This window comes from Pseudorasbora parva, chromosome 2 (assembly GCF_024679245.1).
Source record: "Pseudorasbora parva isolate DD20220531a chromosome 2, ASM2467924v1, whole genome shotgun sequence".
Lineage (NCBI taxonomy): Eukaryota > Metazoa > Chordata > Actinopteri > Cypriniformes > Gobionidae > Pseudorasbora > Pseudorasbora parva.
Genome location: NC_090173.1, coordinates 41,397,055 through 41,419,469, shown reverse-complemented (window position 1 = coordinate 41,419,469; position 22,415 = coordinate 41,397,055). Strand labels below are relative to the sequence as shown.

Below are 22,415 nucleotides of genomic sequence, written 5' to 3'. Positions count from 1 at the left end.
TTTACGGATCGATTGACAAAGTGCAAATCTCTCAAACGTTCAGTCCAAGTGCTCATCGTGTGAAAATATATCCGTGTGTACTAGCTCCAGGTTGTAGAAATAGCACCTCCTTCAGCAATAAACTCCTCCGCAGCTTCCGCCATAGTTATTTACGCTCTGCACAAGAGATGTGGATGGGTCGTGCCATCAACATAGGTGTTTATCGTTATTATCGCGGGAGGACAAATATTTATCATGGGAAGAATTTTTACCGGTATATTGCAAACTATAAGATATTGTCCATCCCTAGTGCAAGACATTGAAAATGGATAATTTTAAGTTGCTACAGTTACCCTTTTATGGAATTAGTGTTGTCAAAAGTACCAACCGCGATACCAAATCGTTACTGAAATGTAAAAAATGTGACTGAGCGCTGTTGAGCGAATTTGTAAACACCTCTGACTGGTCATTGTGCTCACACTCATCACATATGAGGGACTGTCCCATGTAATTAATCACATTTCCCGGTGCAATTGAACTACAATTAAATATACAAATAATTACAAAACACATTTACTTAACAAATTTACAATAAAACCTATGCCACCTAAACCAACTACAAAATGGCTAACTTAACACTATATTACAGTTATGGTACTAATAACAGCAAGTAATCTGCATTTTTGGTAAGCTGTAGCTATAGGAGAACAGGCATTAACCAGATTATATTTTAAGAGCACTCAAACATTAGTGTTCCACTTATTCATGCTGCAGTTTTCACATGACGTATGTGTGGTATGTTGTTGTTCTTTGTCAGCTTTTACTAATTGCAAGATAATTTGGTTTTCTGGGAATTTGATTGTCTGCATGATTCCTCCACCCAGCCAAAACCTAATTTTGGAAATGTTTATGGTTAATTAGATGATGAAACTCTTGATTAGTTGTTTGTCATCATTAATAGAAGGCAGCTCCTTTTGTTAAAGGATGTTATCTTCAAGAATAAGGCAGATCTGCTTTCTTTATGAACTTTTTGTCGAAGACATTTTTGTATGTAATTGTATGACGTAAGGATGCTCCATTCAGGTTTTTGTGTAGTTTGATACTAGGCTTGGGCGGTAATACGGTAAAATGGTATACCGCGGGATCTAAAAATAGCAACGGTATCAGTTTCAATACCGTCAAACCGTCAAAAAAAACAGATCAACTTACATATTGCTGATCAACAATTAATTATTAAATATTTAATAAGTTGAACTAATTAAACTATTTACATATTAAATACTATTTATTTATTAAATGCCTAAATATGTGTATGCGTTGTTGAGAGAGAGAGAGAGAGAGAGAGAGAGAGAGAGAGAGAGAGAGAGAGAGAGAGAGAGAGGAAAAGACGGCGAGTCGGGCACTGAGTTATTCGGTCTCGAAAAAGAACACAACTTCTGCAGTTTGGAAGTATTTTGGGTTTTGACGGTAAATACAGACGAGGCAATTTGCAAATTGTGCAACAAAAAGATGACCGCGAGAGATGGAAATACCTTGAACCTAAGGGCGCATATCCGAAACCACCATCCACTCACTGCTGCGTGGATGAAAAACCGAGCGCACCCTCGGACTATGCTGTAATATTGCCGAAGCCTTTTGTCACACAGCTGGCAATGTAAGCAATAAGCATGAACTCCACAAAAATCAAGTGGACATGGGACTCACAAAAAAAAAAGTCAATTGTCTGACAATTGTCTCATAACGGTAAGCATAAAACGTGCAGAGAGTTTCTCAGGGGCAGGGGCTCAAATGTAAAAAATAAAATAAAAATATAGGCCTATATATATATATATAAGCCAAGCCAACAGTTTGTTGACGCTGTCTGAGCCTTACATCATAGTTTTAATTATTCACGGTAATACCGTATACCGAGGTAAAATAGGGAGGAGGTTTGACGGTATCAAAATTTGTTTGTAATTTTTTACTTGTTGTGTTATTTGTAACTGTTGGTTAAACAAGCATACACAATTTTTTTATATATACATGTATACATCAATATATTTTTTTATTTGTATGGGCCTAAAAAGAACAAGAGCCTACACAAAATATCCACATAAGTGTACATGTGCCAAATGAGGAAATTATTAAAATTATATTCAATATAACTCATTGCCGTAACAACTTTTTATTGTGAGCTTTGTGTTTATGTATTATTAATTTTTTTCATGAGTGACAGTAATTCTTAAATCCTTGTCATTTAGTCATTCATCCATTACTTTTATTATATGTTGAATTTATATTCCCTGCCTTTTTGTTTTGTTGTTCTTGGTAATATTTGTACCTCTGTTACTTGTTGCCCCTGGAAGTTGATGCGGAAGTCTGTCTGCAATAATGGTGTCTGTTGCATTATTGAAATGTGATCTTACTGGTCAGTTTAAGAAACCAACAGTCAAGCCATAGAAAGGGATCATCCACTGATTACAAACAGCTGAGCATTCCTCATGTGCCATTATGTCTGAAACTTCGAAATGAATGAATGAATGAATGAATGCAATGTGTTGCTTCACTGAAGTGACCAGTATTGTTTTCTTCATCACGTGTCTAACAGGAATCTCCTCTGTCCCATTTCTCATCAACAGACACGCGTCATGGAGGGAGCCCATCAATCCGTACTACGTGAACACCGGCTACGCGCTGGCTCCTGCCACCAGTGCCAACGACAGTGAGCAGCAGAGCATGTCCAGTGATGCAGACACACTCTCCCTGACCGACAGCAGTGTGTACGTACACATCTATAGACACACAAATACACACAGATCCATTCTCACCACCGCAAGCTGGCGGAACATTCCATCCGAGAGCTTAGAGCGATTCAATTTCACCACACCGTCCCGAGTCAATTTGGCAGGATTTTCCTCCAAAAAACTTGCAGCCAGTTCTGCAGAAGCCCAGATATTTCAGCAATCGAAACGAAAGATGCTCAGACAAAGCTCAATATAACGCCATTGGCAGCTGTTAGTGGAGGCTGGTCTCAGAGCAGTGTCCCATACATGCAGAATTAGTGCCATTTCCCCCCAGCTCTGCTCTGGGAACAGGAACAAATCTGCTCTCCTCTGAGGAGGACCATCTGCTCATTATCCACACCAATGAAAGCTTCTAAATGTCATTACTTATGCTAATTATAGAGCTTCAAATTGGGAGGTATGAGGCTCTGCAGGCTGTAATTTGAAGGCATTGACTTGTTTTCCTTCAAATTAACTTTCCCTGAAAACAAAGGAAATGGCCTTCACGTTGTAGTCTACTCAAGCAGGTTACAGAAGGGAACAGGAAATGAAATATTGAAAACAAACAAGGCCTAAAAAAATAAGAGCGCATAAAAGAACAAACAGTCCTTCTGCCTTAGGTGTAATCAAATTTGTCTACTCTATTTCATGGCTACCATAATATATTTGGCTTCATGCAATTAAATGGCTGACATGAATATGTGGTTGGCTGGAGAAAATATTTTGATTAAATGATTTTCCCTTCATTTTCGTGGAAGTGGTAATACATGTAAAGCTCTTAATGTGTTTAAAATGTGTACTTTTAAACTGCAGCCAACTCACATTCCATGTTAAGGTACAGTCACATCAGCAAAATTTTAGCAAAATTTTTACAAAGCACAGCTCTCTCTTTCAAACCAATCAGGGGTGCGTTTCCCCAAAGCATCGGTAGCCAACTGTGTGCCAAGTTTCATTGTTACCAATGTAGATTTAGTTAGTGCTTACCAATTCTTATTTGTACATCCTCGTTTCCTTTCCTAGCTTCCTTTCCTAACAGCCTGTTGTGCCTTAGCTCCACCCCTTTAGGATGCGAGGGAAGGACGCAAGGAAAAGACACAAGGACGGAGGAATTGAATCAAGTGAAATTATATATCCTCGCTCCCTTTAACGTCAGTTAAAAGCAGCGTTAAAAATTAATGATGACTGCACCGCTGGATTTAGTCGGGATTCTTGAATATTAGAGAGTCGGGATTCTTGAACATTAGAGAGAACTATTTATATTGTAAGCTTCAACCTCCACAAAATACCACATTTGTCCATATTCTATTCAATATTACCAGTTATTATTAACAACAAATTATTCCCAGTTATTAACTTCTGTTCATTCGTTGTATAGTATTAGTTTCTATTTGTTTCTTTAATTTTCTTGTGCTTTTGATATAATTCTGCAAGTGCCAATTTTCGTTATTTGACAAACAGTTGTGTCTTGTACGTGTAAACAACATGTATAATAATGAATAAACTGTGGCACGATGTAGAGGGTGAGGAGAAATAATGTGTGCGTGACGTTTAGTCGATCAAACACTTCTGCAAAGGATACACCTGTGTTAGCCTGGACGCCAGCTGAACTTAGCCCCACTCACAAAATTTTTAGGTTGGGCAGTTCGGTCCGGCCTCACTCCATAGGAGTAATTATCTCTGAACAGAAACTGTTCGGACCAATGAAATTATCAGGGCGGGCTTTAGACGATGACGGACAGATGATAAACAGTAACGTAATCATGCACGTCATCAAAGGGGCATGGATTATATTTATTCAAATATTAAACGGAGAGCTTGTTTGTACATGCATAGTACTCTGAGTATCATCATTTTTTTTTTTTTTTTACAACACCGGCAAAAATCATTTATTCCAGCCTGATTTCAGCGCGCGTGCAGACAGGGTTGCCAAGTTTTTACAACAAAACCCGCCAACTACTAGCCCTAAACAATAGCTTTTTGGGGGGGTTCTCCAGGAAAAAAATGGTATTTGGGGGTTAAAATGTGTGTTATTTTGGCAAGGTTTTCTGCTAAAATTCTCACTCATGGCATGGGTCTATATATCACATAATAGTCACTTTAACCCGCAGACATAGAAAACAACCCACGGGAAAATCAAACGCGGACTTGGCAACACAGTAAAGTTGAACTCTGTTGACGTCGCTTCGTTGCTCTGATTGGTTGTAGGTCTATCTAATTGAGGTCTTTCCTGGTTCGGTTAAAACACGCCCCATAATCACAGCCCAATGGAGCAGTTTCAGACTCATATTCTGACTAGAATTGAGTACCACGTCAGGCTACACCTGTGTATCCTCGCTCACGACTCCTCAGGAAGCCTCCTCACTCCTCGATCCTCACCTCCTCGTGGTGCATTTAGAGAACTGAGATGTCCTTCAAGATGGCTGAGTTCCATTTGAAAACTCGCAGTGATGCCTGTAATCACTTGGATCATGAAAAATAAAATGTGCAGCACCAATCTGTCCTGTTATGTACATGGCATTACAATGAGAACACGATTATAATAGTGCTGTAAATGATGTGTGGTTTCAGTCGTTGCCCGTGCATTGTTGTAAGGGGAAGAGCACATTAAAAATAAGTTTTCCTTTCAAGCCTGTAAAATACTAACATGGCCAAGTTCACTTTTTAGTCCTTTTGGGCAGTCAATCTCATGTCAATCTTGAGTACCTATAGAGTAATATTGCATCCTTCATATCTCCGAAAAGTCTTTAGTTTTATTATATTTGTAAAAGAAATATGGGCTTTACCGAGTCTTTCCGGAAAAAACCGAGCACCTGGAGGCGTATCGAGTGGGCGGAGCTAAAGAATGACGAATGCGCAAAGCGGTGACGTCCTCAAGCGTGGAGAAGCCCTTGCTATCGACCTCAGCTAATAGATATGATCCAGAATCTAATTCGGAGGCTGAAATAGAAACAGCAACAGCAGGACGGCCGTCTCTGTGGTATGTACTGTATTTAGTGGCCTGTCAACATTTGTCTTTACTCTCAGTTTATAAGGACATGATTCGGTTTATGGACTATTGTATGCGACCAAACCTTAGTAGCAAGCAAAACGGTTTTGCACGTCAGACTAGTGTAACGTTATAAGTTACATAGAACAGCAATGAAGTCCGTTAGCGCATTTGAATGACAAAGCACGCGATCGTGTCATTTACTAATGTTTACATACGCGACGATAAGCAACAGCACAGACATTTAAGCAGTTTCACTCACCGGCTGCTTCAAAAGCAGGACCGAACCTTTATCGCTGGGACGGCTCCGTCAAAAACACACTTCTTGGAGTGTGGAGATCCACTTTGCGATGCGACTGAAGCATTTCTGCGTTCAAATCGGTTCAAATGCAGCGCTGCCTTCCCAGACTGCTGTGCTGAAGCGCTGAAGTCGCTTAATGTCAAAGTGGAGGAATGAAGTGGAGCGCGGCGCGGACTATAACCGACATTAGTGTTCACGGACGACTGGATCTGCAGCTTGAGAGCAGTGTTTACGGCCTTGCATTTGCTCTCTCGCCTCTAGTCACTAGGGGTGTAAGAAAATATCGATACACGTGAATATCGCGATATGTTTGGCGATACTGTATCGATTCTCAAAAACACTGTATCGATATTTATATATTTATTTATTTACACCCAAGATTCGTGGCTTTGTGTTCGGTTTAATCCACAGACTGTATAACACCCAACCGCTAGATGGCAGTGCTATCTCAGAACGTATAACTGACGCGGAGCCGGAGAAGCGCGTGAATCACTAGTGTTTACATTAGCAAACCCAGCTCTCAAGACGATAGCATTATTCCGCTCCTGCAGTATACAGAGCTGAAGTGTGGACTCATTTTGGCTTCAGCTAAAAAGAAGCCACTAAGGAAATCGACAAGAATCTTTTTGTTTGCAAAATAGGCCAAGTTAAAATCGAATACTCGGGAAACACATTGAAACAGAGAGCTCGCTTAACATCCTGACGTCACCCGCGCTGCTGTGTGTCTTCTTCTTTCCCATTAGTTCATTTTGCAAAAGATGTCTGTGTCGGCATGTGTGGTTGCAAGTGTCGACGTGCTCTGTGAGTTAACAAATACAGCATATTTTTCTTTAACCATGCAACAAACAAAAGCGTAAAAAAAACAACAACTTTTAACTGTTTATCTGATAGTATTAATCTGTCAAAATTCTTACTATCGGTTAACGGTTAAACGGTCAATATGATCATTCCTAATATAAGCATTTAGGTGATGGTTTAAGCTAGATTTTACCATGGTTTGTGTTGGATAGGTATCGGATCATATTTCTTTTCTCCGCTCCCCAATCTAGCGTTCTGGGCCAGTCTTGGCATGATGCCGTGGATCGGATTGCGATATCCCTAGTTCAAACAATTTGGGAAACAGTTAGTTTCTCTGATGCATCGTACTATATCAATTAAGCAGTGAGTTACATCGTAGTTTGGGAAACACAACTTGAACTCATTGCGAAATCTGAATGGGAAAATCTTTTGAAATCTCACACATGAAATTTCCAGGATTTTACCCTGGAATGACGTTAAATGTGACTGCATCATCAAACTATCGTTTAGCAGAAACATGCATTTTTCCTCTGGATGTTCATTTCGGTTTTGACTAGAGAGGCATTTTAGCTAGAAGGGCAGCAACAGGGAGTGTGCCGAGTTCAGCGATGGCATCAGTGATCCGTGTTTGACAAAAAAAAAAACACATTAAAGGCACATCAGGGCAAAAACATGTGTCTGAAGTGGGCTAGATTAGAGGCTATTATCAGCTGTTTGCCAGGCAGAGATGCAGGGGGTCCACAGCAGGGCCCTAGGGGATTAAAGACTCCCTGTGTGTGTCAATGAAGGACCCCAAACATGCTCTGAAGCGGTCGCTGCCACTGCCCCAGGGCTTCAGTCAAACGGGGGGATGGATGCTTTCGCATTTTCAGTCCCACAACAAAATCGTAAACACCTGCAATCACTTTTAGCTTTGCAGTTTGAGTTTTGTTCTCACACAAGGATGTGTATGCAGTGCGCACATTCGTTGTTACAAAGCAACAGCACCTTTTTGTTTTCTGTAGAACTGACTTTTCTTTATAAGTCACACATGCTAGTGAGGTAACATTTTTCATTTAGCAAGCTCATGCAAAACCACTGACGTGCAGCTCACGTGTTTCATCACAAGTTTACTTACCAGCAGGAACTGGGAGCGATTTTAGTTTTAAAGGAACGCCTTTTGGCGAAACTAAATTAGCTCATTCTTCAGAGTAGAGTCTAACCCAGCACAGTAGGAATTACCAGTGCTGTAAATGTACGCTGATTGGCCAAACATGCAAAACAACAGCCATTAGTAGACATGCTGTGTGTACAGAGATTTTAGCCTATATTGTTACTCCTCAAACTAGCTCTATGAACATGAAAAACATTGATAGATGATGGACCAATCATACTTTACACCAGGGTTCCACAAACTCGGTCCTGGAGGGCCATTGTCTTGCAGAGTTTAGCTCCAACCCTAATCAAACAGTGCTTATTCAGGTGTGTTTGATCACGGTTGGATCTAAACTCTGCAGGACAGTGGCCCTCCAGGACCGAGTATAAGGAACCCTGCGTTACACTTAGAAAAAAAATCCAACACGACTTGGAGTGGAACAACCGAAACATGATTATGTATTTCTGTTCCGTTTGAAGGGATGTCAGGGTAACTAAATTCCAGAAGTCGGTACCAATATCATTAAAATGTTTTGGTCCTTGGTACCTTTTTTGCTACCACAGCAAAATCTGTTGAAACTATTTTATTTAACTATTTGGAAAAAAAAACCTAAATTCAATTCATTAAGTTTATTATTTATGATGGTAATCTTTATGAGTAAATAATCAATTTAACCATTTAAAGGCTACATGCTGTTTAAAAGTAAACATTGTTTATAAAAAAGGTTGAGTAAAAAAAAAGCAATCTTCTATGCACGCTAAATTATTATCAGAGGCCAAGCACTGAGGGTGCGTAGGCGCATATTGGAATTGTTGTTGATGTTCTTATTATTATTCTTATCTGGAAGTCTATGACAGCTCATAGAACCGCTTTCAGAAAACTTATGACATTTGGCACAAAGAAGAGAGTCACCATACTGTCACTATAGCGACGACAACATTTTCTGTCATTAAAAATATCCTTTTTTTTCGAACTCCCCCTTTGCCATTGCATCCGATTTTGACAAATTGAACTAGATCATGGAGACAAAAAGTTATGGAATTCAAGTCGACTCTTCAAACCGTTCTTAAATAATAGCAAACTAATTTAAGTTAGCCAAACTTGGTACATGTCATCGTGAGCATGACCTGAGCCTACGTGCTGTGTTTTGGCGCAGGGCCACATACTGCTTTGCTTGTTTGTTTATAACTTCTGAACTTCTGGTTTGCCCAAAAAATCATAAAAGTGATCTTGTTAGATTCGGGACTGCATGCCATATTTTTCCATTTTGCCATTGTTTGCTTGTCCTCATGTCATTCCAAACCCATATGACTTTCTGTTATATGGAACTGAGATGTTTAGCTGGATGTCTAAGTTGCTCTCTTTCATACAGTGAAAGTGAATGGGACCAGGGACTGACACACCCAACTTTACAGCCATACTCCCCATCTACTTTCATTGTATAGAATAGAGCAGCTTAGACCAGTGTCATTTGAAAATGTATGTACTATTATAGTATTTAATCATTTGAAATATCTTTTCATTTTATATTTTACGTTTTAATTTTAATCTTTGTAATTTGTCTTTTATTAGTTTTTGCGGTAATACTTTACAACAAGATTCTATTTGTTTAGTTAACAATGAAAAATACTTCTAAAGCATTTATTATTCTCAGCCAATGTTAATTTCAGCATTTACTAATACACTATTAAGATCAAAAGATGGTTACTTCATGGTTAACTCAGTTACATTAAATATGTTTTATTTTTATATAACATTAATGTCAATAAATACTGACGTGTATATGGCTCATTGTTAGCTAATATTAGTAAATGCATTAGCGAATGTTAAGAAATGGAACCTTATTTTGTGTGTGTGTGTGTGTGTGTGTGTGTGTGTGTGTGTGTGTGTGTGTGTGTGTGTGTGTGTGTGTGTGTGTGTGTGTTTTAGTCAGTTTGTAAGAAATGTTGAAATAAAATGTTGCCTTGTCTGCTAACTGTAACAAGTTTTTCCTCTAATATTTATATTACATTTTATTGTCATTTCAATGACCAAAAGCAATCTGTAATAGTTTTAAGCTTAGATAACATTAACAACTCTGGTTTAGACATTCTGCTTAGCATGTCATTTTGTTTTCCATTGATGAAAAAAAAGTCATACAGGTGAGTGAAGTGACAATTGACATCTATTTTTTGATTGTTTTTTTTTTGAGTGAATTTATTTCTTTACTCCATCCACCATTGGCTAATCAAAAAGTGTTATGTAGAAGACGATGATTCTGAACAATGATTATATATTGACACAGGTTTAGTATTAAAACCCTGTTATATTTTTCCCTACAGAGATGGAGTTCCACCTTATAGGTATCGTAAACCGCATCGACGTGAGATACACGAAAGTGCCAAAGTTAATGGGCGAGTGCCACTACCTCATATCCCTGTAAGTATGCTTTGGATTTCCAGAACACCTTGTTGACTTAACACTTTGTGTGTGTGTATATGTGTGTGTGTTCTCTCTACCTTTTTATTTTCTCTCTCTCTCTCTCTCTCTCTCTCTCTCACCCCCATTCCTTGTTTTTATTTTATTCTCTGTGCCTTGTCTCCGTCCATCATCTTCTGGTCTTTCCCTGTCATTCTTACTTTCTCTTTTCTTCCCCCTGCCTTGTCTCTCCCATCGCCCCTAAAATGAATGTGCATTCTTAAGATGCACAGCAGTGGCTGGGGAGCTTTGATCATGTGCCGGCGAATAGCTGATGGAGAGTGAGAGAGCGCGAGTGTGCTGTCTAAAGCGTTCCTGATGCTCTCGTCAGCTCTGCCCCAGCAGATGTGAATCCTCCCCCTCTGATGGCTCGGCTTTCCCACTGTACCAGCTCCAGCATAATTGGAGCCTCTGAGATGGAGCCCAATTTAACAGAGCAAACATACACTTCCCCTCACCGGGGCCTTTCACTCATCCTATAGAGACTGAAAGCTGTGGCGGCAGCGAAGACACTTCAGCTTATGCATGCATGACGTACTGGAAACTCTTTACTGATTTCTCTGTGCGCGCACCAATATCTGATTATCGAACGATGTAGAGGTTGAAGATTTCTTAAAAAGAATTCAACTGAAAATGTTCGATCACTGTTTATTCACCCTCATGTTGTTCTAAACCTAAATAACCGACTGCTTTATTTAATTGAACTCAAAATTATGTTTAGCAGGATGTTTGTAAAACTGTAGTCGGTTTGCTGCTCCTGCCATTAATGCTCGCTTTGAGAAATGCTGCCAGTGTAGATCTGGCAACAAGCGTAAAAATTGTGAAATGTGATATTAGTAGAATATTGCATGGCTGGAAAATGCTCTCAGCCAATCAGATTTCAGAACCAGAATGTGTCTGAAGTTAATACTATGTTCGGAATGGAAGTGATGTGTTCTATGGAACCCCCTAAATGGACATGGTGATTTGTATAAGAAAAAAAAGAGCGATGGGTGAAAAAAATATATGTTTTAATGCTTTTGCATTCTCTCTCAGTTACAGTTGGGGTAATTATAATTTGCAGGCATCAGTGAGCATAAATAAAATATATAAATAAATAAATGTTTTATACCTTACTATTGTGAAACCATGATATTTCCTGAGACTGTTGTCATATAGTGAAAATCTCATACCGTTACAACCCTACTCTCTTCACGAGATAAGTGAATTCCGAGGCAATCATATAACCATGTCCCTTTAGGGGCTCTGTAGAATGCATTAGTCATTAACTAATGACAAATTTTGGCCTGTTCCTCAATTAAGATTCATTCTAAAAATAGTAGAGTGAACGACTTGGCACGTTTTTGTTCAACATGATGAACATTATATGGATTATAGAATAACATTAAGTAAGTAAATGATGATAGAATTTTCATTTTTAGCTGAACCGTTGACCTTTTAATTCTTATTGCTACGTCTTTCTCAAGTTTTCTTTTGCTGTACATTACATAGACATTATGTTTATGGTTCTAAACCTTTAACACCCTCTCACTTGGATCTCCCCTTTGGTTCTATTTTCCCATTCTGTCTCTGTTAAGTTTAAAAGGCTATCTTATATTCTGTAAGCGTGGTCTGCGGCAGGGAGGCAGTGTTAGTAACCAAAACGCCTTGTCAAGTCTTGACAGATTCTGCAGTTCCACTGGGCATGTAACCGTGTGGGCTGCGGAGGAGACTGATGAATCTTAAGCAAACAGAAGGCCAGAACAAAGAAAGCTGAAACAGACTTTAGATCAGATTTGGCCCTGTAATCAAAATTTTAACGGCTCCTGTAAGGTCTTTATTGGACCTTGTCCAGGCATTGCCTGCAACTATATTTCTTCATGTGTCTGTCCTCCTCCCCCGTCTCTCTTTTTCTCCTTCCAGACTTCTGGAATAATACATTTCTTGCATGTCTGTTGTTTGGAGTTTCTTTGGTTTTAGAAGAGAAAATGGTACAATAAAGATCTTTATGCATCTTTCCCCTGTGACGCATAATCTGCTCAGATGAAGAATCATTATCTGATAGTCAGCTCCTTTTTATACGTTTTGGATTCATGTTGTCCAGTTGTATGTTTTCTGACTGCTTCCTCTAACATGAGGTTTCAAATAAGGCATAATTCAGTTAGGACACGAGATCACACCGACGCAGCCGACACACTAGAGGAGGGCAGAGTGTTTGGGTGTAGTTTACTTCATACTTAATTTTTCGTTTGAATGTTCAAAAATTATCTAAATTATTTATCTGTTTTCAATATATATATATATATATCGTTATCCAAGTACTTAAAAAAAAAGATTTTCAGTACTGAGGTGCCAAATTGAAACTTTTAGGCCAAAACCAAAATGAATTAATTTCATGAATTTGACCTAAACACCAACATTACATTTCAGTAAAACATAAATAAACATCATTTAAATCACACTGGTTTGATTTTACGCATTAATCGGTTCAAATTAACGACTTTCTTTGCAACAACCAAATATAAATGTAGGAGTGAATCCCGTGATCCCTGTTATTCTATGTGTACCAAATACAGGAGTTACTCACAGTGATTGACATTGACATTTTGACTTCTCAAAACCTGTCAATGTGAACAATTACTAAATCAATTTATTTCATGCACGGATTGCTTCTGACAGCGCTGCAAAAGCTCTGGGCGCCACCCTAAGCATGTTAACCAGGGTCCAAAGCAACAAATGCGAGTAGGGTTAGGGTTATCATTCGCATTTTGCAACGCAACGTGCTTCAGTTGCCTTCCCATCTTCCAAACTCTTCCTTATCTTTCGTCTTTAGCTGATCACATGCCTGCAACTGTTTACCTGTTTAAAGGATCTATTATTGACCAAAGTAACATCAACGATATTGTATTGTATTAGCGAACATGTATTGTCAACTGTTGCCTTTTGATTATGTCCTTTTAAGCTGATGCTTTTACACTGGAATTGTAGTGTGTGGACATTGCACGTTGTCCAAAAATGTGTTCGTCTGTATTGCCTGTATTAATGTTCTCCTGGTTTCAATATTGCATTTTACACGGTCATGTATTATTTCCTCTTCACATACCTGTTTAATCAGCAGAGCATTGCATTAAATGTAAATGGTGACCTTGAGGACTGACTCACATTGTCTTTCTATCAGCGCACAAACCGGATGCCAAAGGATATTCACGTTGAGCCGGAGAAGTTTGCGGCGGAGCTGATCAGCAGGCTGGAGGGTGTTCTGAGGGAACGTGAGGCGCAAGAAAAACTGGAGGAGCGGCTCAAGAGGGTTCGACTGGTGAGTAGAGAAACCAAATATGCCAGGGAATCGTCACGTCACTACTGTATTTCAAGCTATAGCAGACAGATCAAACACTGAGGCCTGTGCCTCTTCTCATCACGAGCGACACAGTCGGATGTGTTCTAAAGACTCCAAGTCTTATCAAGGGGACTCTGCTCATTTCTTTCGTCTTTCTTTTCAGTGTCAGGTGATTCACCTGCCGAGATTGAGCTACTTGCTAGTCTGCCTCAGCGTAATGACTTTGTTTGAAGTCAGTCGGGGCGTGAAGAAATGCTTGCGCACACCGCAAATGGGAATCTTTTTCCCCACTCAAAGCCAGGTGTTAAGTCTCAAGGCAGATTATTTATGTAGTTTGGCCTCCTGTAAGAGGAACTTCTGTCACAGAACAGTGACTTTAAGTTATTAAGAGCCGAAAGAGGAATGTCATTTGTCTCTTAATTGAGATTCTCACCGGTGTCTCAGCTTTCAGCAAACTTGTTTTAAGTTTTCTTATCAGATGAGCAACTGTCTTCTATAATGCAGCACTTTCTCTCTTTGGTCCACTGAGCAGGACTGACTCTGACAGTTAAACATGTTTTTGCCAGCAACTGAGCCTTGCCATTTTTAATAAACCCTGAAATCATCATTCTGGGGTGTTATGCAGTCATTTTCAGATGGTTCAGTTTTTAGAGGTTGAATCGGCACAGTGGAAATTGGAATGGTCTTCCCATTGCGGTTGGATTTGTTCCCCTTTTTTTCTTTTTTTTTTGGCATGATCTGTCAAAGATCATCCAGAGTGCTGACCTGCACAGCTGTTCAACAACAACAAATTATGCACAAACCAAATGCTCAGAATTCCTTATCTCCTTGGACTTCACTACCTGGAGAGAGAATCAAAGCATTGCTGTGGGTTTGGTTTTATTGACTTTCTCCATTATGAAAATGAGGAGACAACCAAATGAAAAGGAACCTTTGATGGGGAAGGAAATTTGTTGGAAATGAACACATTTACTTGTGTTAACAAATAAACATTAAAATGATACATGCTTTTAAAACTCAGTAAGATTTAAAAACATTTTGTTTAATTATGCTCACCAAGGCTGTATTTATTCATCACTATTTAATACATTAAAAACTAATATTGTAAAAAAAAAAACTGTTTTGTTATTTTATGTATATTTTTACCATTTAAAAAAAATATATTTTCTATTTCGAAATATTTTTATCAACATTATACATGTTGAAATCATTTGTGCTGCTTAATATTTTTGTGGAAATGATGCGAAATTATTTTTTTCAGGGTCACTTGATGAATAGAAGGAACAGCATGTATATGAAAAAGAAATATATGAATATATTGCAGCCTTGATAGATAAATTAATTAAAAATTTTAAAAAACTGTACCCCATACATATACCCCCTTTACCTCTGAACAGTGCTGTTGTAATGAACTGACAATTCAGCAGTCAAGTGAAATATATATTCATATGGACTGATAATCTATTTCTAAAATTAGTTTTAATTAGTAAGTAGCAGAAAAGATAATTCATGAAGAAAACTGTGCATAGTTTAGCCCACATGAAAAAAGTTCAATAATTGTAATGGTACATTACAATCAAAATGTAAAAGTTGAAATTATTATTAAATTAGTATTGCTTAAAACAATTGCAGGAACAAAAGGAAGCTACAATATGTTGGATACTATTCAGATATATATCCAGTAATTAGCCTGTAAGACTGCAGAGTTTGTATGTGGAAACACAGGTTAATTACATTTCGTTCATGACTGTTTTCATAGAAATAGCGACACATTTTCATTGTTTAAATGTAACAATACAGAATGTGACCAAAATGTAGTTTAGTCACCAGACTAGGATTTAAAACTTAATTTATCGAATAGGATTCCGTGTTGTTTGCCAGTAAAATCAAAATCAAAGCGAGCCATTAAAATTAAGTGCTATAATATCTTGAGACATGTCAGCTTATTTATTATCAAATGTCTATGCTTGCTTGCATGATTAAGATGAATATTAAACTTATGTTTTGAGCAATATGAATGTGACCACAATAAATGCCCATCAATAGAAGCTTGAAAGGGCGACATCTGCTGGTTCAAACATGTTACGGCACAGTGATCCTACAGCCTATTGTTTGCTGCAGTACACTTGCTCATCTGGCCCGATTTCCTTGTCTATATATATTTATTTATTTTCAGATCCATTTCATACGAAACATTTGAGATCTTGTCATTATTGAATAATCTCTGTGTCCTGTAGGAAGAAGAAGGTGACGATGCAGACATCTCCACCGCCCCCTCCCTGGCCAATCACAGAATTCCTCCTGCGGTCCACATGCAGCATTATGGAGGTCGCTATTCGGAAATGAGCTACAATGGGCTACAGCTACGGGATGCACATGAGGAAAACCCCGAAAGCATCCTGGATGAGCATGTGCAGCGTGTCATGAAAACCCCTGGCTGTCAGTCTCCAGGCACAGGCCGGCACTCTCCAAAGTCACGTTCCCCAGACGGGCTGCCCGCGGCCAAAATTCCCGGGATCATGGTGCCGCCGTCTGTTAGTCAAGGCAAGCACCAGGCTCGACTGGGCCCGAAGGGTGAGGCGGCGCACCTGCACCATCACAAACACATTCACCACACACACTATGGTGGGAAGCCCAAAGAACAGGTGGAGGCGGAAGCCATGAAGATGCATGGGGGCTTAGCCTGGAACATGGAGCAACACCACTATGGATCCAAGTCGCGCAACTATGCAGATGGAATGAGCGTCGGTCCCAACGGCATTGACCCAATGGGTTATGGGTATGTGTCTATACATACATACATACATACATACACAGTACAATTCAAAAGTTTGGTGTTGGTTAAGATTTTTTTTTTATGTTTCTGAACGGTCTCTTCTGCTCACCAAGGCTGCATTTACTTGATCAAAAGTACACTTAAAAAACTGCAATATTGTTATTATATTACAAAAATTGTAATATTACAATTTAAAATAACTGTTTTCTATTTGAATACATTTCAAAATGTAATTTAGTCCTGTGATCGCAAAGCTGTTTTTTAAGATCATTAGTGTCTGAAGCATAATGTGACATAATTAAGTATTCTAGAAATCTTTTGTAACATTATAATTGTCTACTTTTATTCAGCAAGGATTCATTTATTTCCACTCAAAAAAAAAATGTGCTGCCTCCAAACCTTTGAATTTTGGTGTATATTGGAAATATTTAGTGAAGCCCTTCAGTGATTTTGAAGTTCTTGTTTCTTACTGTAGCAGTAAAGGCAGCACGCTGTCAAAACGGCCTGTCAGAAAAGGAGAAGATGGTCGAAACTTTGAAATGCGAGAGCCCTTGCCCGCTGATGATATGGAGAGGAACCAGAAGATACTTCAGTGGATGATGGAGGGTGAGAAGGAAGCTGGACGCTATAAGAGGAGCCCTTACGGGTGAGAAGCCTTTCTTATTGTAATAATCTAGAGGATGCAAGACATTAATCAGTAATGGAGATGTCTGACCAAGCTATTCAAATAGTTGTTAGAAATTATGCAAAATTGTAAAATAGCACTATTTTTCAAGATGAATCTTGTAAAGGCTCTTTTGGTCTTGCTTATTCTTTAGCAGCATCTCCGGCTCCAAGAAGGCTCAGAGTCACGAGGTGTCGAGGCCCAGTTCGGTGGAGCGGCCGGGGGCTGTGCACCCTTGGGTGACGGCTCAGCTCCGCAACAACGTGCAGCCCTCCCATCCCTTCATCCAGGACCCAACCATGCCCCCCAACCCAGCCCCCAACCCCCTCACACAGCTGGAAGAGGCACGCAGGCGGCTTGAGGAAGAGAGAAGGAAGTCTGGAACGCTGCAGGCCAAGCAGAGGTGAGAGGACGTGTCCATAGAATGTGGCCTGGTTTGTTATTGCATGAAAATGATCACAGGTAATTTCCCTTTGGCTCAGTAATGCCAAGTCTTTGGTCTGAATCATTTATTCAAAAAGTACTTAAAACTTTGAGATTTCTGAATTTAAATACATTTTTGGGGCAGAGCATAACATCAAAGATATTAGGGGTGAAACTTTTCTAATACCATAATGTATGGGGGAGAAACATCTTAAAAGAATGAACTTCTAGAAAAGAAAGCCTCAAGTAGTTTGGCGTGGTCTTTATTATTGTTGTTAATATTATTTGTAGTAGTAGGTAGTGATAGTTGTATCATTAATATTCATAATACTTTTAAAAATTTGTTCAGTTTAAATCTTAAATAATTTAGATTTATTTAAATATTATGAATATTTGAAGAAGAAATCAAACTTGCAGACCAATGTGCTGAAACAAGCAGGGAAAAACAATACAAGAAATTGTCATAGAAAGGACCCATTTAGACCCCCATGACTGTGTGGAGGACTAAGTCTCTTAAAATGTAAAATAATTTGACATAGGCAACGTTCACCCAGTTCGGTCATGTGATGCTACTCCTTGCGTACTTTCTATCTTTCTAACCTTTTATTTAAAATATTGAGGTGCAAGGAAAATGTTAGGTTATACTTTCTGGTTCCACCCCTTTACAGTTTGGAGTCATTAAATTATCTCTTAACTTTAATGCCAGTTTAAACTATTTTAACTATTCTCTATTTCTTTCTATTGGATGTTTGTTGGTGACCCATCAATTACCCATAATGCACAATGCAAGGCTGTGTCCTTTTCCCCACCCTCCTTCTAGTCAACATGTTCCCGCACACATTGTGGCTGGCTGAGGTGCATGCGTGTAATGAGGCAATGTGAGCCTGCGAAAGCAGCTGGTGTGTCTAACTCGGGGTTGTTCCTCAGGTATGTGATGGAGGTGATCCAGAGGGGTCGCACCGCTGTCAGGCCCGCTCTGTTTCCCACGCTCAGTGTGGTGCCCGCCGTCTCCGACACGGAGCTCTCCGAGTCCGAGTATGTTCCCAATACTTCTTCATAGAGCGTAGCCCTTCCTTTCACCATCCCATGCTACCGAAACATGCATTTGCATGTGTTTGTCAGGGCTGTGCCTTCATGTAGTTCACTAATGCTTCTGTGTGTAGCACTATCCACACTTCCTGTGTGTAGCTTTTAAGAGTATAATTTAGACTGACCAGTCTTAGCATGTAGTTCCTCACAGATCTGGTTGCAGTGAAGTGTTATTCTGGTGTTCTTAACCACTGATCAGCTGGAGGAGAGCTAATGCAGATAAGCAGTTTAGTGACATCAAAGCTTTGGTGTGGATGAGATGAAAGCAGCACAACAGTGCCAATGCTTTTTTTTCTTCTTCTGAGGAACATTTGTCAGACATCTGGAATTCATTTTACTTGGCAACAGTAAACCAAGCCTCTGCCTCCCACCAGCACTCGTGTCCACTTCAAACCCAGTACAAGGGCTTTCAAATACGGCTCTGCTCCAAACATCCTTTCGGGACATCATAATTCTCATTTTGTTTGCTATAAAAGCAAAGCGCACCATTTTATCCCATCTCATTCTGAAACGAATGCTTTGGTTTGTTTTTTAAGTGTCTTTCGGTTCATTTGCAGGCATAAGAATATGAAGAAGCAGCCCTGTGAGAACATCACCGTGGCATATTACTTCTGTGGAGAGCCCATCCCGTACAGGACGTCCGTCAAAGGGAGGATCGTCACACTGGGGCAGTTCAAGGAGCTGCTAACCAAGAAAGGGAGCTACAGGTAAACCCTTCTGCACCTTTTTTTCATAGCATCAATATTTTGAGGACCATCTGTAGAGTTTAGTTAAGATGATCAAAAGATAGTACAACCAAAAATGTAAGATTGTCATTTACTCACGCTCATGTCATTCCAAACTTACTTCTGTGAAATACAAAAAGAGAAATTTGTAAGATTCTGCTGGTTACTCCTGGAACTGAAGCTTTCAAGCTTTCAAAAAGGACGCAATACCGAAATCCGGTGCCAATATCTCCTCTAGATCTCATTTTAGGCCGCTACTGTATAAGGCCATTTAAAGGCCAATCATTTAAAATAAAAAATGAATTCATACTTTGTCAATTAAACAGAATTACTTGACTGACATCTATGGTCTTCACAATCCCTCTCCCTCGTCACACCTCAGGTATTATTTCAAGAAAGTGAGCGACGAGTTCGACTGCGGAGTGGTGTTCGAGGAGGTACGCGAAGATGACGCCATCCTGCCCATCTTCGAGGAGAAGATCATCGGGAAAGTCGAGAAGATCGACTGAGACTAGGAGGAAAGGAGACGGGAAGAGAGGAAATCGGGCTGCAGAGGAGCAGCAGCATGTGGAAAACAAGAGGGAGCGGCGAGCAGGTGCTGAGATTGGTACAGCGTACGTGGATGTGCAGGAGAGCGAGAGGTGCAGAACAGGGAAGGTTGCTATGGAAAGTACACTATTTACCCCGAGGCTTCTACCTCTGCACAACGGCTTTTAAAGTCGAGTCAAACAGCTGCTCAGTGCTCAAGATCACTGCATTGTGCACGGAGAGCCCTTGGACTCAAGAGACAAAAGCGCGAGACGGCGTTCTCTCACTTTTGCTATATTTCTAACTCTGAAAAATGTAATGTAGCAATGTAAAGTTAGCCTAGAAAAAAGTACTATGAGAATATGTTTACTAAAGCTGCATATTTTTGATATGACTTATCAGAAGGAACATATCCTTTCTAATTTAACAACTCTTGTAATTTTATATGTACTGGTACCAGATATGTACAGTCTGTCTGTTTAAAAGGAAAAAGAGAAAGTTTTATATCTATTTAAATATTTAAAAAAGGAAAAAAAAGAGAAATCGGTTTAACCCATATCAACCTGACCTGGAACGATGGTAGTTTTCACGAAGCTGCGGTTACAGAGGCTGTTCGAGGAGAGGAAATCATAACCCACGCTTTACCAAGTGCTTTTAACTCATAAAACCGGTTTGTAATCAGTCCACATCGGTGAGGGAGGAGTCAGCCGGCGCTGCACTTTTCACTGCATTATGCATTGATGTCAAAGGAGAATCGCTACATGCGAAAGTCCTATACGACGATGCCTTCACATTGCTCTGTGTCTCTCGGTGTCATGACACACATAATGCATAATCTCTCCCCTCTTCACACGCAGCACGATACGAGGGTAAAGGATGAATGCCCCATCAGTACAAAACAAATATCTCAAGATGATTTTTGAGTGGAGCAACTATAGGTTCGTAGTTGATATCCAAAATCTGTACAATTGCTTTCCAGGTGCTCGCGTGTTTAAGATCCACAGCCGATCTGGCACCTGTTCATGAGCAGGAGAATGTGAGACTTGTGGAAGAGGGCATGACGTTTTGGTTGTCCTGGGGTCCATCGTCTACAGAGTGCCATTGGACAATATACTAATCATGTTTACACTTACCTTAATGTATTACAGAACAAAAAACAGATAAAGAATTGTAGCCTTCTCAGTTTAACACGGCTAAATGTGGTGCCTGGCGAGAATGGTTCAATTTGTTTTGTTTGTTTTTAGCCTAACGTTGTCTGCCTTGTTGAGATCATGAAACACCAAAGAGAACAATCTATCACAGGAGCCGGTTAAAATCCGTTTGCGTTGTTTTTTCAGCAACAAAAATGACACTCCTCCATAGAGTTTTCAGGCTGCGTGTTGCAACGAAAACACAGAGAAGTGTACTAACTGCTAGGGAAGGCCTGGCGAAAGAGAGCCAGCCGTGGTGCTGTAACGTTAGAATACTTTTTGTTGTTCTGGCATCCCATGTTAATGCGAGTTTTAAATTTTTTAATTCCCAGTGTAGTTTGATTTATGTTGCCATTGTCGTCAATATTTTTTTCCCAATGATTTATAATGTTTTTTGCCTTCATTCAATTAGAATTATTTTGGTCCTCCATCAACTTGAACAATATGGGTACTTGATGCAAAATATGGAACATTTCTCATGTTTGTTTTGACTCATTTTATTATGGTGTAATTATCAACTGGGATGTAAAGAGCTAACTACTGTGAATAGCCTGGATGTGAGCTTCTCTCACTGAATGATGGATAACCTGTACATAGACATCACAGAGTGCCTTTCTGACCATTCTCATCTCTGATCCACTGTCTGCTCTCCTCACTCCATGTGTCCAGTACCAGGGACTTGCATTATGTTTTTAAGTTTCTTAAGAACTTTTTTGTTTCTTATGCGAAGAGCATCAACACACTTTAAGTCTTTCTATGTAAATATGTACATTTTTTTTTTTTTTTATGCGTCTCAACTACAACCAGCAACCCAACTTGGATATTTAGTGCCCTGGTTCTGCTTAAGTGTGCCGAGTTGTACAGTTATCATTTTATGGTACTTTGGACAATAAAGATACGTAATAAAAGAAATATGTAGTTGTCTTGTATCTTTTTGTAAGCATTTATATATAAATGATTTATTATTTATGTTTGTAGTTTCATTTTTTTTTTGGTTGTTTTCCCCAGGCTTATTTTGACACTTTCTCCAATAAGAAGTTTAAACAGATGATGGCGTTGTTTCCTAGCAACAGTTTCTCTTTGCCAATATCTCATGCAGCCGATGAGGAAGGCGCCACATAAACAGTTATGACACACCATTCAAAAGAAACTATTAAGGCATTAAATCTGCAATACAGATTTTTGGGTTATTTAAAATAAGTATTAATGTCCCCCTCTTACCCTGATTTACCGGCACGCCGGCCATGCCTGCCAAACAGAAAAGAAAAAGCCATAAGTGTGGTCAG

The 22,415-nt window shown here is 39.4% G+C and overlaps 1 protein-coding gene across 9 annotated transcripts in view; it reads left to right on the top strand.

Annotated features, from left to right (window-relative positions):
* The window catches only part of axin1 (axin 1), a 64,425-nt gene extending 42,384 nt beyond the window's left edge, over positions 1-22,041 (top strand). For 6 of the 9 annotated variants that reach the window (XM_067420431.1, XM_067420413.1, XM_067420404.1 and 3 more), the window contains 9 exons: positions 2,598-2,738; positions 10,283-10,379; positions 13,576-13,713; positions 15,972-16,513; positions 16,986-17,156; positions 17,329-17,577; positions 18,525-18,632; positions 19,244-19,393; positions 19,794-22,041. In XM_067420431.1, the coding sequence (XP_067276532.1) occupies positions 2,598-2,738; positions 10,283-10,379; positions 13,576-13,713; positions 15,972-16,513; positions 16,986-17,156; positions 17,329-17,577; positions 18,525-18,632; positions 19,244-19,393; positions 19,794-19,920 (1,723 nt within the window). In that variant the 3' untranslated portion in view covers positions 19,921-22,041. The remainder of the gene's footprint in view (positions 1-2,597; positions 2,739-10,282; positions 10,380-13,575; positions 13,714-15,971; positions 16,514-16,985; positions 17,157-17,328; positions 17,578-18,524; positions 18,633-19,243; positions 19,394-19,793) is intronic. The other 3 variants (XM_067420450.1, XM_067420467.1, XM_067420458.1) reach the window with 3 other exon arrangements.
* The last annotated feature ends 374 nt before the right edge of the window (positions 22,042-22,415 follow it).